Below are 19,600 nucleotides of genomic sequence, written 5' to 3' on the forward strand. Positions count from 1 at the left end.
TAGCCTGGTCCACGTACACCTTCAAGTATTATCTAAACAGACACATAGACAATACATATCTCCCTTGTAGCCTGGTCCACGTACACCTTCAAGTATTATCTAAACAGACACATAGACAATACATATCTCCCTTGTAGCCTGGTCCACGTACACCTTCAAGTATTATCTAAACAGACACATAGACAATACATATCTTACAATACAACATTTATTTTTGACGAGGGCTAGAAAAGACGAGATGGCAAACTTTTGGCGAGCCATCTCATCTTTCATTTCCGAGCCAAAAATAAACCTTGTATTGTAAAATACTAATCATGTATTCTATTTATCCTACAAAAATTTCCTACGAGTTGACAACATTCAAAACAAGCAAATTACTATTTTGTTTACGTTTCTCGGGTATGAGTGACCCAGAGTGATGTGAACGCCTACATCCATTCATAGATACCACGTGTGTGTATTTACTACAACGAAACTATCACCATAGTTCCATGCTTTTTATGTAAATCAGAGTTCAATTTCAGTTAAACATGGATCGAAATATCACACAAATACTACGTACTCCTAACAAAGACCCATTTAATTTACAATTTGATTAAAACAACAATCAACAAAACGATTTAGAATTCACAGACATCAGACACAAAAGTCAAAGTTGAGGGTCAAGTTGAAAGTAGTCCCATCAGATGTGGGACAAATTCATTTAAATCGTATCAACATATAAAGCAAATGTATGACAGATAAAGCTACGTTTATTCGTCATTAGTTATCAGTCAGTGTGTGTGACAGTTGCAGAATATAATAGGTATAATATAAACAGAGGCAAAACAGACAAGTATTATCTAAACAGACAACTTCAAGTATTATCTAAACAGACAACTTCAAGTATTATCTAAACAGACAACTTCAAGTATTATCTAAACAGACAACTTCAAGTATTATCTAAACAGACAACTTCAAGTATTATCTAAACAGACAACTTCAAGTATTATCTAAACAGACAACTTCAAGTTTATCTAAACAGACAACTTCAAGTATTATCTAAACAGACAACTTCAAGTATTATCTAAACAGACAACTTCAAGTATTATCTAAACAGACAACTTCAAGTATTATCTAAACAGACAACTTCAAGTATTATCTAAACAGACAACTTCAAGTATTATCTAAACAGGCAATTTCAAGTATTATCTAAACAGACAACTTCAAGTATTATCTAAACAGACAACTTCAAGTATTATCTAAACAGACAATTTCAAGTATTATCTAAACAGACAACTTCAAGTATTATCTAAACAGACAACTTCAAGTATTATCTAAACAGACAACTTCAAGTTATTATCTAATTACTCAGTTACTAACAGGCAATTTCAAGTATTATCTAAACAGACAACTTCAAGTATTATCTAAACAGACAACTTCAAGTATTATCTAAACAGACAACTTCAAGTTTTATCTAAACAGACAACTTCAAGTATTATCTAAACAGACAATTTCAAGTATTATCTAAACAGACAACTTCAAGTATTATCTAAACAGACAACTTCAAGTATTATCTAAACAGACAACTTCAAGTATTATCTAAACAGACAACTTCAAGTATTATCTAAACAGACAATTTCAAGTATTATCTAAACAGACAACTTCAAGTATTATCTAAACAGGCAACTTCAAGTATTATCTAAACAGACAACTTCAAGTATTATCTAAACAGACAATTTCAAGTATTATCTAAACAGACAACTTCAAGTATTATCTAAACAGACAATTTCAAGTATTATCTAAACAGACAACTTCAAGTATTATCTAAACAGACAACTTCAAGTATTATCTAAACAGACAACTTCAAGTTTTATCTAAACAGACAACTTCAAGTATTATCTAAACAGACAACTTCAAGTATTATCTAAACAGACAACTTCAAGTATTATCTAAACAGACAACTTCAAGCATTATCTAAACAGGCAACTTCAAGTATTATCTAAACAGACAACTTCAAGTATTATCTAAACAGACAACTTCAAGTATTATCTCAATAAACATACACATTCATGATCATGTTTATAATTTGTAAAGAAACAGAAAAGTCATTTCAGTGGAAAAGAATTTTCACCTGGAAATGTTTTGCTTTATTAAGTAGGGACACAGGAAAGGTGCCACATGTAGTTGTACTGGGATAGAACAATATAGAAGTTATACCTGGATAGGCTAAACTCCATAAGGGAATTTTTACCTGAAACAGTATACATGTTGTATCAGGTACAAAGTATTGTACCTTGTCTTTACCTGAAACAGTATACATGTTGTATCAGGTACAAAGTATTGTACCTTGTCTGTCATAATGTTATACATCACACCTGGAAGGTAGAGTAGCTACAAAGTTTACAAAGAGACTTAATTTGTATGTCAAGCAGGAAAAGTTTACCTGGAAGGGTCTGGCTGTATAAAATGTGGGGATATTTATTTGTCCCATGTTCCAGGTATTACCAGCCTGTCCCTGTAGGGTCCATAGCATGGCCTCGGAGGTGAAAGTGTCCGTCGTCTGATTTGTTAGAATGTAAGCAGTAAGTCTGTTCACGTCAGCTCCATACATGTGGTAGTAAAAGATGAAACAGGCGGATGTCTGCTTGGCAGGGAATATTTCACTAGCAAGTCGAGCTTTGTCCCCTGGGACACGTGGAGCGCTGGTCTCTAGGAACATGTAGTAACCCTGGGGAGTACCTAAGGTGTGGTCTGTTGTAGGCCCAGTGAACTGGCTATTTGTACTTCCTCGGGATCTAAGCCAATCAAAATCATCTCCTTTCTGAACATTTGTCCATGCACATGTGCCTTTTTCAAAATCACACGAACCTGAAAATTAAAAAATTTCTTTGCTGAATTTACAACATCAATTAATAAGTGAATTTTCATCTGGTCTTTGATATGCTTCAAACAAGTAGTAAATCTTAATATAAAGGACTTATCATCATTAAACACTAACAGGTCAATTAAGACAAACTGACACAGATCCTCTTTTGCCAGACCATACATATATATATACCCCTTCTTCTTCACTGTCACGATAGCCATTGTTCTTTAAATATAGACAATGGCCTTGAAGTTGACCTTTAGAAAATTTTCATAAAACCCTATCGCACTTCTATAGACAACCATGTGATATTTTTGCAATTTTAGATTCTCATATTCTAAATCATCAGTTTAAAATACATTGAATAATGGACCGATGGCAGGACAGACTTAACAGGATGGTATACCTTATATGGTACTAAAGCAAGGCCTGAAATATTGTATCATCATTATCAAAATGGTACAGAACACGAAATACAAACCACAATCATCATAATTGTTGCATGCAAAGTAGATATTAATTAAAAGTATATTACTATATCTTAATTACTTTTTAGACACAGGATAAAAAAACCCATCAAATGCTGTAACCCACAATAGACCATTTATTCTACTCTGACCTCACTTCTATGAAATACTATACACCCCTAGTAGACAATTGGGTCTACTCTTACCTGCACTTCTATAAAATACTGTACAACTCTAGTCGACAATTTGATCTACTCTGACCTGCACTTCTATGAAATATTATACACCCCTAGCAGATAATTGGGTCGACTTTTACCTGCATTTCTAGGAAATACTATACACTCCTAGTAAACAATTGGGTCAATTTTTACCTGCACTTCTATAAAATACTGTACACCCTTAGTTGACAATTTGGTCTACTCTTACCTGCACTTGAACATTGTCCATTCTTAAAACTGACATCATCCAGGGCTATGTCACCCAGGTAAGATGTTCCCCTTACAGCCTCAAACACCACCTGGACAGACACAAGTAGGAAGTTGTACATTAACTAAGGTAATAATTAAGGACAGTTACCATTATTGTACCTGACAGCAGTCTTTGAAGATGAATTGAAATATGAATTTAATTTATGACTGGAAAGAATTAGTGAAATTTCGAAGTGGATAAACAGGTCATTTAAGGTCCAATGGTAAAACAGAACAAGTTACAATAGAAGGTCCAATGGTAAAACAGAATAAGTTACAGTAGAAGGTCCAATGGTAAAACAGAACAAGTTACAGTAGAAGGCTCAATGGTAAAACAGAACAAGTATAGAAGGTCCAATGGTAAAACAGAATAAGTTACAGTAGAAGGTCCAATGGTAAAACAGAACAAGTTACAATAGAAGGTCCAATGGTAAAACAGAACAAGTTACAATAAAAGGTCCAATGGTAAAACAGAACAAGTTACAGTAGAAGGTCCAATGGTAAAACAGAACAAGTAACAATAAAAGGTCCAATGGTAAAACAGAACAAGTTACAATAGAAGGTCCAATGGTAAAACAGAACAAGTAACAATAAAAGGTCCAATGGTAAAACAGAACAAGTTACAGTAGAAGGCTCAATGGTAAAACAGAACAAGTATAGAAGGTCCAATGGTAAAACAGAATAAGTTACAGTAGAAGGTCCAATGGTAAAACAGAACAAGTTACAATAAAAGGTCCAATGGTAAAACAGAACAAGTTACAGTAGAAGGTCCAATGGTAAAACAGAACAAGTAACAATAAAAGGTCCAATGGTAAAACAGAACAAGTTACAATAGAAGATCCAATGGTAAAACAGAATAAGTTACAGTAGAAGGTCCAATGGTAAAACAGACAAGTTACAGTATAGAAGGTCCAATGGTAAAACAGAATAAGTTACAGTAGAAGGTCCAATGGTAAAACAGAACAAGTTACAGTAGAATGTCCAATGGTAAAACAGAACAAGTTACAGTAGAAGGTCCAATGGTAAAACAGAACAAGTTACAGTAGAAGGTCCAATGGTAAAACAGAACAAGTTACAGTAGAAGGTCCAATGGTAAAACAGAACAAGTTACAATAAAAGGTCCAATGGTAAAACAGACAAGTTACAGTAGAAGGTCCAATGGTAAAACAGAACAAGTTACAATAGAAGGCTCAATGGTAAAACAGAACAAGTTACAGTATAGAAGGTCCAATGGTAAAACAGAACAAGTTACAGTAGAAGGTCCAATGGTAAAACAGAACAAGTTACAGTAGAAGGTCCAATGGTAAAACAGAACAAGTTACAATAAAAGGTCCAATGGTAAAACAGAACAAGTTACAGTAGAAGGTCCAATGGTAAAACAGAACAAGTTACAATAGAAGGCTCAACGGTAAAACAGAACAAGTTACAATAGAAGGTCCAATGGTAAAACAGAACAAGTTACAATAGAAGGTCCAATGGTAAAACAGAACAAGTTACAGTAGAAGGTCCAATGGTAAAACAGAACAAGTTATAATAGAATGTCCAATGGTAAAACAGAACAAGTTATAATAGAAGGTCCAATGGTAAAACAGAACAAGTTACAATAGAAGGTCCAATGGTAAAACAGAACAAGTAATAATAAAAGGTCCAATGGTAAAACAGAACAAGTTACAATAGAAGGTCCAATGGTAAAACAGAACAAGTAACAATAAAAGGTCCAATGGTAAAACAGAACAAGTTACAGTAGAAGGCTCAATGGTAAAACAGAACAAGTATAGAAGGTCCAATGGTAAAACAGAATAAGTTACAGTAGAAGGTCCAATGGTAAAACAGAACAAGTTACAGTAGAAGGTCCAATGGTAAAACAGAACAAGTTACAGTAGAAGGTCCAATGGTAAAACAGAACAAGTATAGAAGGTCCAACGGTAAAACAGACAAGTTACAGTAGAAGGTCCAACTGTAAAACAGACAAGTTACAGTAGAAGGTCCAATGGTAAAACAGAACAAGTTACAATAAAAGGTCCAATGGTAAAACAGAACAAGTTACAATAGAAGGTCCAATGGTAAAACAGAACAAGTTACAATAAAAGGTCCAATGGTAAAACAGAACAAGTTACAATAGAAGGTCCAATGGTAAAACAGAACAAGTTACAGTAGAAGGTCCAACGGTAAAACAGAACCAGTACAGTAGAAGGTCCAATGGTAAAACAGAACAAGTTATAGTAGAAGGTCCAATGGTAAAACAGAACCAGTTACAATAGAAGGCTCAACGGTAAAACAGACAAGTTACAGTAGAAGGTCCAATGGTAAAACAGAACCAGTACAGTGATATTCTTACACAATACAAATCACTGTCCATTCGAGGTATACAGTGCATTCCACTTAATCGGGTAACGCTTAATCGGGTATTTCGTTTAATTGGGTAAAATTTCAAAAACCAAAACCATTTTCTCTTAAATCATGTTAAAAAAATTCGTTTAATTGGGTTGGAAAAATCGTATTTTTCGGTTATTCGAATAGAACAATCGGGACAAAAAATAGAAATGCTCCGATTTTCACGAAAGTCATCGCGTATTTCTTTAAGTTTTAGACATTTATCAACAAATAGTGTAATTTTGATGGTTAAAATGTCAAAAAACGGTTAAATATTACCTTAAAAGGTAATGTTATGTCGGGGTTTTGTCATGTTCAGAACTGTGTTGTTGTTGATTCTGCCTCGTGTGGTTTTTCCCCAACAGGAAGTCGACTAAGAATTGTGGGTAAAATTAAATGTTATTTTTAGAGTCAGCAGCAGGCAAAACGTAATGGGGTTTTAAAAGCATAATTAAGCGACTAGACAATTAAACTTTTACGTCTGGGATGTAAAATCTACGAAGCAGAAACCAAAACAATAGGTTTTGACCTGGGTCTGATATTGCTACAGATCGATTGATATCACCGCTTACTGTATGTGGCGAATCCAAAGTGAGGGGTTCGCCACGGGGAAATGTGACGACACCGGTACACAGGTGAGTTAAAAATCAGTAGCGAGAAGTAAAAGGACAGACGCCCGACGTTAGCTCATAATTTCTATTCAGGTAAGGATTAGAACTGGTTAATAAAAAACATTACATTGGATTTCGTGTTGTTTTATCAGTGACTGCCAGTGTCAAGTTGGTATACATTTATACCACAGGAAACGACCTAAATAAACTCGGTTTCTCCGATCTCTGTTCTTTGGTAATTGGAAATAATATGGAATATTTTAAACTTCAAAGCGAACATAAGAATGTGTCAATGATAAACATAAATGATTTTAGCTGTAATTGTCAGCGAGTCCTTAGATCGTATGTCAAATTAGGAACACATGGATGAAACGGGGATGTATGACCCCCCGATTTGAGGTGCTACGATTGCACTGTGCCGCGGAATAAGAAAATCATTAAGGTTTTGTTATTTTAATACACACATTTTTATACAATTAGTAATAGTAATCTGACAATTTGACATCAGTAAAAGCATAAACAAAAACACTGTTTATTAACAATAATAACGCAAATATTTTCATCCAAAATTGACCCAAGTCTTACAACCATTACGGACCAAATCCAAGATGGCGACGTGCATTTCGGCTTATCGGGTAAGTCGGTTAATCGGGTAAAAAGTCCCCGCAAATAGGCAACCCGATTAAGCGGAATGCACTGTACTTACATAGTATTGACCATTTGGTGTAATGGTGGCCTGTCCCAGATGCCAGATGTTGCCCTGGTTGAAGTTACGTGTCCACACAGCCCGACCTTTTTGAGATGGGTCAGTGTTGGATGCTGTGACAAAGACATTTAGCGCTCCAATATTACGACCGTACATGTGGTAGTAAAACCGTACACAGACAGGACCAGACGTGGCAGACATAGCAGGCGTGATTAAGTGAGTTGTCATGTTGACAGGGACATTCGAGGACTCCATGTAGACGTAATGACCAGCAGTAGTGCCCAGGGTGTGGTCGGCACTGGGGCCAGTACCGCTGGAAGTTGTTGATCCATGGTGCCACTGGAACGGATGCTGGTCAGACGTGTAATGTGTGTAGCCACATATGGTAGAGCTCTCAAAGTCACACGAGTTGTTAACAGCTAGAAACAAAAGTGTTCAAATCGTGACTACAATTAGCACTCTTATAAATCTCGCACACCATGATGGTAAATAATAAATGGAATATTGTGTTTAATCAAACTTAATGATATAATCTGATTTCCTTTGTAAAATGAGATACAATATCTTGTTAAACTAAATAATTGGAGGATTCATTATTCCTCAAAACATAAGGCAGTCCTTCTTTATGTCCTTTTTTAACACATATTTTTTCAAATATGTTTAGACTGATATCTCAATCCAAGTACATTTGTGATTGTGACGGTCTTGAATTAAAATATTTCAGGTAATCGTATTGACAAATGCCTTCTACTACATCTCTGACTCACATGCATATCCACAGCTTCCTAAAGCCATTCTGACGTCATCAATGGCGATATCACCACGGTAGCTGATACCTCTAACTCCTTCAAACACAATCTGTTAACAAATTCTTCATTACTTCAACATATGTTTCTATCTTTAATAAAACTAAATGTATCAAACTGTATAGGTAAAAGCAAGTCAAAGGGTTTTTCTTTATTGTCAAAATATTCAGGAGCTATTCAATCATACTCATGTTTAAGACTTAACCATCAAAAGTTAAGCCATATATTCCTCTAGACATTATGAGACACTAATCCCTGAGTTAGCCATACATTCCTCTAGACATTATAAGATACTAATCTCTGAGTTAGCCATACATTCCTTTAGACATTATGAGATACTAATCTCTGAGTTAGCCATACATTCCTTTAGACATTATGAGATACTTATCTCTGAGTTAGCCATACATTCCTCTAGACATTATGAGATACTAATCTCTGAGTTAGCCATACATTCCTTTAGACATTATGAGATACTAATCTCTGAGTTAGCCATACATTCCTCTAGCCATTATGAGATACTTATCTCTGAGTTAGCCATACATTCCTTTAGACATTATGAGATACTTATCTCTGAGTTAGCCATACATTCCTCTAGACATTATGAGATACTAATCTCTGAATTAGCCATACATTCCTCTAGACATTATGAGATACTTATCTCTGAGTTAGCCATACATTCCTCTAAACATTATGAGATACTAATCTCTGAGTTAGCCATACATTTCTCTAGACATTATGATATACTTATCTCTGAGTTAGCCATACATTCCTCTAGACATTATGAACTACTTATCTCTGAGTTAGCCATACATTCCTCTAGACATTATGAACTACTTATCTCTGAGTTAGCCATACATTCCTCTAGACATTATGAGATATTTATCTCTGAGTTAGCCATACATTCCTCTAGACATTATGAACTACTAATCCCTGAGTTAGCCATACATTCCTCTAGACATTATGAGATACTTATCTCTGAGTTAGCCATACATTCCTCTAGACATTATGAACTACTTATCTCTGAGTTAGCCATACATTCTTCTAGACATTATGAACTACTTATCTCTGAGTTAGCCATACATTCCTCTAGACATTATGATATACTTATCTCTGAGTTAGCCATACATTCCTCTAGACATTATGAACTACTAATCTCTGAGTTAGCCATACATTCCTCTAGACATTATGAGATACTAATCTCTGAGTTAGCCATACATTCCTCTAGACATTATGAACTACTAATCCCTGAGTTAGCCATACATTCCTCTAGACATTATGAGATACTTATCTCTGAGTTAGCCATACATTCCTCTAGACATTATGAGATACTTATCTCTGAGTTAGCCATACATTCCTCTAGACATTATGAACTACTAATCTCTGAGTTAGCCATACATTCCTCTAGACATTATGAGATACTTATCTCTGAGTTAGCCATACATTCCTCTAGACATTATGAACTACTTATCTCTGAGTTAGCCATACATTCTTCTAGACATTATGAACTACTTATCTCTGAGTTAGCCATACATTCCTCTAGACATTATGATATACTTATCTCTGAGTTAGCCATACATTCCTCTAGACATTATGAACTACTAATCTCTGAGTTAGCCATACATTTCTCTAGACATTATGAACTACTAATCTCTGAGTTAGCCATACATTTCTCTAGACATTATGAACTACTTATCTCTGAGTTAGCCATACATTCCTCTAGACATTAAAGCTACTTATCTCTGAGTTAGCCATACATTTCTCTAGACATTATGATATACTTATCTCTGAGTTAGCCATACATTCCTCTAGACATTATGAACTACTTATCTCTGAGTTAGCCATACATTCCTCTAGACATTATGAACTACTTATCTCTGAGTTAGCCATACATTCCTCTAGACATTATGAGATACTTATCTCTGAGTTAGCCATACATTCCTCTAGACATTATGAACTACTAATCCCTGAGTTAGCCATACATTCCTCTAGACATTATGAGATACTAATCCCTGAGTTAGCCATACATTCCTCTAGACATTATGAGATACTAATCCCTGAGTTAGCCATACATTCCTCTAGCCATTATGAACTACTTATCTCTGAGTTAGCCATACATTCCTCTAGACATTATGAGATACTAATCCCTGAGTTAGCCATACATTCCTCTAGACATTATGAGATACTTATCTCTGAGTTAGCCATACATTCCTCTAGACATTATGAACTACTTATCCCTGAGTTAGCCATACATTCCTCTAAACATTATGAGATACTTATCTCTGGAGTTAGCCATACATTCCTCTAGACATTATGAGATACTTATCTCTGAGTTAGCCATACATTCCTCTAGACATTAAAGCTACTTATCTCTGAGTTAGCCATACATTCCTCTAGACATTATGAGATACTTATCTCTGAGTTAGCCATACATTCCTCTAGACATTATGAACTACTTATCTCTGAGTTAGCCATACATTCCTCTAGACATTAAAGCTACTTATCTCTGAGTTAGCCATACGTTCCTCTAGACATTATGAGATACTAATCCCTGAATTAGCCATATATTCCTCTAGACATTATGAGATACTTATCTCTGAGTTAGCCATACATTCCTCTAAACATTATGAGATACTAATCTCTGAGTTAGCCATACATTCCTCCAGACATTATGAGATACTTATCTCTGAGTTAGCCATACATTCCTCTAGACATTATGAGATATTTATCTCTGAGTTAGCCATACATTCCTCTAGACATTATGAACTACTTATCTCTGAGTTAGCCATACATTCCTCTAGACATTATGAGATACTTATCTCTGAGTTAGCCATACATTCCTCTAGACATTATGAGATACTAATCCCTGAGTTAGCCATACATTCCTCTAGACATTATGAACTACTTATCTCTGAGTTAGCCATACATTCCTCTAGATATTATGAGATACTTATCTCTGAGTTAGCCATACATTCCTCTAGACATTATGAACTACTAATCTCTGAGTTAGCCATACATTCCTCTAGACATTATGAGATACTTATCTCTGAGTTAGCCATACATTCCTCTAGACATTATGAACTACTTATCTCTGAGTTAGCCATACATTCCTCTAGACATTATGAGATACTTATCTCTGAGTTAGCCATATATTCCTCTAGATATTATGAGATATTTATCTCTGAGTTAGCCATACATTCCTCTAGACATTATGAGATACTTATCTCTGAATTAGCCATACATTCCTCTAGACATTATGAGATACTTATCTCTGAGTTAGCCATACATTCCTCTAGACATTATGAGATATTTATCTCTGAGTTAGCCATACATTCCTCTAGACATTATGAGATACTTATCTCTGAGTTAGCCATATATTCCTCTAGATATTATGAGATATTTATCTCTGAGTTAGCCATACATTCCTCTAGACATTATGAGATACTTATCTCTGAATTAGCCATACATTCCTCTAGACATTATGAGATACTTATCTCTGAGTTAGCCATACATTCCTCTAGACATTATGAGATACTTATCTCTGAGTTAGCCATACATTCCTCTAGACATTATGAGATACTTATCTCTGAGTTAGCCATACATTCCTCTAGACATTATAAGCTACTTATCTCTGAGTTAGCCATACATTCCTCTAGACATTATGAACTACTTATCTCTGAGTTAGCCATACATTCCTCTAGACATTATGAGATACTTATCTCTGAGTTAGCCATACATTCCTCTAGACATTATGAGATACTTATCTCTGAGTTAGCCATACATTCCTCTAGACATTATGAGATACTTATCTCTGAGTTAGCCATACATTCCTCTAGACATTATGAACTACTTATCTCTGAGGTAGCCATACATTCCTCTAGACATTATGAACTACTTATCTCTGAGTTAGTCATGCATTCCTCTAGACATTATGAACTACTGAGTACTACAGTCAGTTATCACAGAATGTTACCGACTTACCATATATGGTGAGGAAGGTGTGATAGCAACCTTGGCCTGCAGCCATTGGTTACCCTGTGTTCCACGTCGACTCCAGATAGCAGTACCAAGGCTGGAAATACTTCTAGTCTGGTATACATTGAGTAAATTCACATGTGTACCATACATATGATACCAGAAACTCAGACATCTAGGACTGTTATCAGATATCAAAGGGGACATCACTCTGGCAGTGTCGTTAGGACGTCGAGGATTAGAGGCCTCAATGAATATGTACCAACCATATCCTTGAAAGTAAGAAATTTCCAATTATTTGTCATGTTTGAGTTTTCAAAACTATGATGTGTACTCCAAAACATCATGTGATGTTATCATTTTGTTTTAGATTTTGAATTTGTAAAAGAAATGAAATTGTTTTTGACGTCCATAAAAAATGGTAAAATAAAACAACATGTGAGTGTTAAGTTGCTAGTCTTACTTGTTCCCTTGGTATGGTCGTTGGTTGGGCCAGTCTCAGCTGACCCTGTAGGGCCCTGTGCTCGTGTCCAGTTGAATTGGTCTGTCTGAGTGTCTTGTTTCCACAGACAGAGCCCATTGTCAAAGTTACAGTCATACTGGGTTGCCGCTGAATAACATTAGTTAATGGTAACAGAAATTTGCTATGATAATTGCTATTACCTCTCAACAGAGAAAATATATTTCTCTTTACATTTGAATCCTTAAAGGCTATAACCACTAAACATTGACATACTTCAAAAGCTCTGACACACAACATCCAAGCACGAATGATTAAACCAGATCGAGGCACTTGTTCAAGTTACATAAGTTTGGTGAAGCTTGCAATAAAAAGCTTATTATTCAGAGCTGTGGAAGCCTTAAGTAAAAACTCAAACTTGCAAGGTTATTTACTCGGAGTTTAGGAAACAGAGTAACTTAAAAGCTCTTTTTAGTAATTGTAATACTGCTACCTGAAGACAATACTGTTTATTTAAAACAAGACAAAGCTGAAAATGACAAAGTTGATTACCTGGAGTTGGGGAGGCGGAAGTAGAGGCTGGGGTAGACATGGTACTGGCTGTAGTCTGAGCAGCTGGGTTAGCATAGGATGGCATTACTGAATAATGAAACCAATGATAAACAACAATCCACATAGGACAGCATTACTGAATAATGAATATAAACCAATGATTAACAACAATCCACATAGGATGGCATTACTAGATAATGAAACCAATGATAAACAACAATCCACACAGGACAGCATTACTGAATAATGAAACCAATGATAAACAACAATCCACACAGGACAGCATTACTGAATAATGAATATAAACCAATGATAAACAACAATCCACATAGGACCGCAACAACACAAACAACATTCCACATATGACAGTGTTACTGTATAGAGTATTAACGACATAAACAACACTCCACATATGACAGCGTGACTGTATAGAGTATTAACAACACAAACAACACTCAACATATGACAGTGTTACTGTATAGAGTATTAATGACATAAACAACACTCCACATATGACAGTGTTACTGTATAGAGCATTAACGACATAAACAACTCTCCACATATGACAGCGTGACTGTATAGAGTATTAATGACATAAACAACACTCCACATATGACAGTGTGACTGTATATAGAGTAGTAACAACACAAACAACACTCCACATATGACAGCATGACTGTATAAAGTATTAACGACACAAACAACACTCCACATATGACAGTGTTACTGTATAGAGCATTAACGACATAAACAACACTCCACATATGACAGCATGACTGTATAGAGTATTAACAACATAAACAACACTCCACATATGACAGTGTGACTGTATATAGAGTAGTAACAACACAAACAACACTCCACATATGACAGCATGACTGTATAGAGTATTAACGACATAAACAACACTCCACATAGGACAGCGTGACTGTATAGAGTATTAACAGCATAAACAACACTCCACATATGACAGCGTGACTGTATAGAGTATTAACGACATAAACAACACTCTACATATGACAGTGTGACTGTATAGAGTATTAACAACACAAACAACACTCCACATATGACAGTGTGACTGTATAGAGTATTAACGACATAAACAACACTCCACATATGACAGCGTTACTGTATAGAGTATTAACGACATAAACAACACTCCACATATGACAGCGTGACTGTATAGAGTATTAGTTACATAAATAACACCAGTCATGATTATCAAGTTAGTAAGCTAAATAAATAGGACAAATATTTACCAATGAAACTTTGATATTCTCATATGATATCATCAATTCAAACTTACAAAGATGTCTGTCTTATAAGAAAATGTTGTACAACTAATCTCTGCTGACTGTAGTAAGTGCTGCATAGTTAGGAAAAGACATCATAATAGCTGTTTTTCCTTCACATTTACCAATTTTCTATTTCTGAAATATGTCTTACATGTACACGACGAAGTTGTGAAGCTAACATCATCAATGGCGATGTCTCCTTGGTAGTTTGAGCCACGTATTCCCTCAATTATCACCTGATTATAATTAGAAATATTACTTAACATGAACATCACAATGTTATCAGATTGTTTAGATACCATTTAGTTAATGATTAAATTATACAGCTGTACAATGTTAGTTACAGCTGTACCATGTTAGTTAATGATTAAATTATACAGCTGTGCAATGTTAATTAATGATTAAATTATACAGCTGTACAATGTTAGTTAATGATTAAATTATACAACTGCACAATGTTAGTTAATGATTATATTATAGAGCTGTACAATTTTAGTTCAAAATCTTTTCAATATTGAAATACAAAACAGTAGTTCATGTGCAAATAATTCAAAATAATTTATGCCTTTAGCTCAAGTCAGCAAACAAAAATTGAAGCATTACTTCAAGAAACCTTTCAGCACTTCAAATCAAGTGAGAGAATACAACCTGAGATCCAAGCAAGTATTTCTTTCAACTTTTTTGATAATCAACTGAAAAACCCACGAGGACATGGACAACTTACGGTGAATTGTGTTGTGCTATTCAGACTGACTTGGGCGGATTGCCACATGTTCTTTTGGTTTCCACTAAGTGACCACAGAGTCTGATTGCCTGATGCTGTGACCAGGTACACATTGAGGGAACCAATACCGCTACCGGTCAGGAAGTACCAGAAATGGAAACACCGACTTCCTCCAGGGGTAAAACTCTGACTTTGTATCCTAGCAATATCTCCAGGAACACGAGGAGAGCTGGCCTCAATAAAGGCATAGTGACCTGTCAGAAAATACATCACACTCTTCATAGGGTTTACATCAAATGTGTGTTTCACACTATCAGAAAATGAAACTAGATGAGGTCTCGGAGTGTAACAATTGTAAAATTGTTTAATCATGTTTTTAGCCATGTCAGATTTCTATGGAAACGATATACCCACTTTTGGTTCTTGTGCACCAAAAATATTTTTTGATTTATTAACAGCCATACATTTACTTTTCATGTTTGTTTAAAGCAGGTCCTTTATAATTATAATGACATCTGAAAGGACTGATCAGCGTTATTCACTGTGGAGTAAGAGAGTGATGGTTATGATACTAGGTTGATCATATTACTTAATACCTACCCTGAGCTGTGTTTTCAGTGTGATCATTTGTTGGGCCAGTGAACTGAGTATTTGTTGAACCTTTCCCAATTAGCCAATCAAAATCATCATTTTTCATGTTAGTCCATGTACAGAAGCCTTTTTCAAACCCGCAGTTTCCTGTTGTAAACAATGATATCAGTTAGGATATGTACCAATCCAATTATTCTATGATAAAACAAGGATATGTGCCAAGGATCTGAATACTCCTTAATTTTTCTGAGCTTTGATACATAATGTGAATGAACAAACTAAATATTATAACAAGTATTCTTACTAATGGTATATAAATTTTAGTACCACATCTCCAATATTATTAAATACAATATCATTTCAAATTGGTCCACCTATTATTCTAAAAGTGCTGAGCTTACCTCAAAATCCATATCAAAGTACTGAGCTTACCTTAAAATCCACATCAAAGTACTGAGCTTACCTCAAAATCCACATCAAAGTACTGAGCTTACCTCAAAATCCACATCAAAGTATTGAGCTTACCTCAAAATCCACATCAAAGTATTGAGCTTACCTTAAAATCCACATCAAAGTATTGAGCTTACCTCAAAATCCACATCAAAGTACTGAGCTTACCTCAAAATCCACATCAAAGTATTGAGCTTACCTCAAAATCCACATCAAAGTATTGAGCTTACCTCAAAATCCTCATCAAAGTATTGAGCTTACCTCAAAATCCACACCCAAGTACTGAGCTTACCTCAAAATCCATATCAAAGTACTGAGCTTACCTCAAAATCCACATCAATATGTGAAACAAATGTTAATATTCACCTTAATGTGTACCTACCTACCAATGGACGTTCATATTCACCCTAATGTGTACCTACCTACCAAATTAATGGACGTTCATATTCACCCTAAAGTGTACCTACCTGCCAATGGACGTTCATATTCACCTTAATGTGTACCTACCTGCCAATGGACGTTCATATTCACCCTAATGTGTACCTACCTGCCAATGGACGTTGATATTCACCCTGTGTACCTACCTGCCAATGGACGTTCATATTCACCTTAATGTGTACCTACCTGCCAATGGACGTTCATATTCACCCTAATGTGTACCTACCTGCCAATGGACGTTCATATTCACCCTAATGTGTACCTACCTGCCAATGGACGTTCATATTCACCCTAATGTGTACCTATCTGCCAATGGACGTTCATATTCACCCTAAAGTGTACCTACCTGCCAATGGACGTTCATATTACCCTAATGTGTACCTACCTGCCAATGGACAGAGTCCAGGACTAATGCTCAAGTCATCAAATGGCAACGTCTCCTGCATAATTACCAACTATTCCCTCAAACCATACCGAATAGTTGCTGGTCACTGATGGCACAGAAGCCTGTGCGAGGAACCAAACATTTCCTTGGTTACCAGATTTGGTGTAAATCCTCTTCACAAACGAGCTTGTTTTGACATAAACATTGAGCGAACCAATGCCTCTGCCATACATATGAGCGTAGAAGCTGAGGCAGGATCCAGAAGTCTGGGGGTAGGATGGGCTTACTAGAACAGCCTTGTCTCCTCTTGATTGTGGCTGACTGGACTCTATGTACATGTAGTGACCTGATTGAATGGGTAGAAAATTCAATATTTACTAATTAATCTGTAAGCTTTAAAGAAATTGATGGGAATCTACTGAGTGAAATCAAAAGTAGGTCACTTGTACCTTTGTTCTAGAAGTCTAGTAGATAGCAGGGAGTTAGATCAAAAGTAGGTCACTTGAACTTTGTTCTAGAGGTTGGGTAGATAGCAGGGTGTTAGATCAAAAGTAGGTCACTTGTACCTTTGTTATACAAGTCTGGTAGATAGCAGGGAGTTAGATCAAAAGTAGGTCACTTGTACCTTTGTTCTAGAAGTCTGGTAGATAGCAGGGATCAGTTAGATCAAAAGTAGGTCACTTGAACTTTGTTCTAGAGGTTGGGTAGATAGCAGGGTGTTAGATCAAAAGTAGGTCACTTGTACCTTTTTTCTAGAAGTCTGGTAGATAGCAGGGAGTTAGATCAAAAGTAGGTCACTTGAACTTTGTTCTAGAGTTTGGGTAGATAGCAGGGATCAGTTAGATCAAAAGTAGGTCACTTGTACCTTTGTCCTATAAGTGTAGTAGATAGCAGGGTGTTAGATCAAAGCAGTTTGCTATCTTTGTTTTGTAAGAATGATTTGGAAGGAGGGGGCAAGCTTCCATACCTCTGGCAGTTCCATAAGTATGGTCGTTAGTTGGTCCGGTATATACACTTGATGTATGGCCAGAAAATCTTGTCCAGTCAAAATTATCTGTTTTGCTTTGCTGGAAGCCGCAAATGTTGGAATTCTCAAAGTTACATGATGTGACTGAAATGAAAATTATAAGTTACAGTACAAGACTGAAAACATTGTGTAAAGTTTGTATCATCCTCTTGTAGTATGATCCAGCTTATCATTAATACTAATGTAAAGCACTCACCCGATGACCCTGAGCATGGTTGATAGGAGTAGGTGATGTCATCAATAGCAATGTCTCCCCTATAGCTCACCCCTCGCACACCCTCGAACAGGACTTGGAAGGAGTGGGAACTGACAAGGTTAACTGAAGCTGAGTTCCACTTGTTGCCCAATGTACCAGTGTGAGTCCAAATGACTGACCTTGAACCATTGACAGCCATGTACACATTGAGAGTATTAATGTGAGTTCCATACATGTGGTACCAGAACCGAAGACATGCTCCACTAGTAGCCCCGATACTGGGTGACACTAGTCTGGCAGTGTCGTTGGGTCGTCGTGGTGATGATGCCTCAATGTACACATAATGACCTTGAGCTGAAACACAGGTAAACCATGAAACCTTATTGTTACTCATATAGAAATAGCCACAGCTATCTGAGAAAGTCCTTATTGTTACTCATATAGAAATAGCCACAGCTATCTGAGAAAGTCCTTATTGTTACTAATATAGAAATAGCCACAGCTATCTGAGAACGTCCTTATTGTCACTAATATAGAAATAGCCACAGCTATCTGAGAAAGTCCTTATTGTTACTAATATAGAAATAGCCACAGCTATCTGAGAACGTCCTTATTGTTACTCTAGTAATGCACATGCATCAATTCATATAGAACTAATTATGTTAGCTATCTGAGAAAGTCCCTGGCTATACATACATGTGCCGAGTGTGTGATCAGTAGCAGGACCAGTCCCAGCTGTAGATGAAGGACCACTAGCACGCGTCCAGTCAAAGTTGTCATCATGAGCCTGTGTCCATTTACAGAACTGCTTCTCAAAGTTACAGTCAAATGGTGAAACAGCAACTAAAACATGGAAGTTGGATTTATTTATTCCTTAAATAGACAAGTCCAACTAAATTCTTTAAATATACATATTCTGTGTAGATAATGTGTTCCAGTGTTCAACTGGACTCCATACCCCGAGATCACGTAAACAATTACTAGCCTGTGAAATATCCTATGTTGGTACTTACAAGGTGTTGTCATGGAGGTTGGCATGGCAGTGGTTGGCGGGGTCAGTTGTGAAGGGGCAGCAGCCTGGGCTGGAAATACTGAAACATGATAGATGGTCATAGATTAAGAAGGTGAATAAATAGTTAACACAAAACAACCAAGAATTTCATTAATTTAGACAAAAAAGAAGGAAAAAGTATACTTAAAGAAGTATATCAATCAGAAAAGAAGCACTTACC

The 19,600-nt window shown here is 36.0% G+C and overlaps 1 protein-coding gene across 1 annotated transcript; it reads right to left on the reverse strand.

Moving 5' to 3' along the window:
* Positions 1-88: 88 nt before the first annotated feature.
* On the reverse strand, positions 89-17,284 carry LOC117335851 (MAM and LDL-receptor class A domain-containing protein 1-like). The gene is made up of 12 exons (XM_033896096.1): positions 17,146-17,284; positions 15,882-16,019; positions 15,282-15,535; positions 14,709-14,793; positions 13,263-13,349; positions 12,714-12,860; positions 12,257-12,522; positions 8,240-8,330; positions 7,473-7,891; positions 3,742-3,832; positions 2,426-2,850; positions 89-166 (listed from the first exon to the last, which is right to left on the reverse strand). The coding sequence occupies exons 1-12, from the start codon at positions 17,204-17,206 to the stop codon at positions 89-91; spliced, it is 2,142 nt and encodes a 713-aa protein (XP_033751987.1). The 5' UTR covers positions 17,207-17,284.
* Between the last annotated feature and the right edge of the window lie 2,316 nt (positions 17,285-19,600).

The sequence above is a fragment of the Pecten maximus genome, chromosome 10 (genome assembly GCF_902652985.1).
Source record: "Pecten maximus chromosome 10, xPecMax1.1, whole genome shotgun sequence".
NCBI classification, from domain to species: domain Eukaryota; kingdom Metazoa; phylum Mollusca; class Bivalvia; order Pectinida; family Pectinidae; genus Pecten; species Pecten maximus.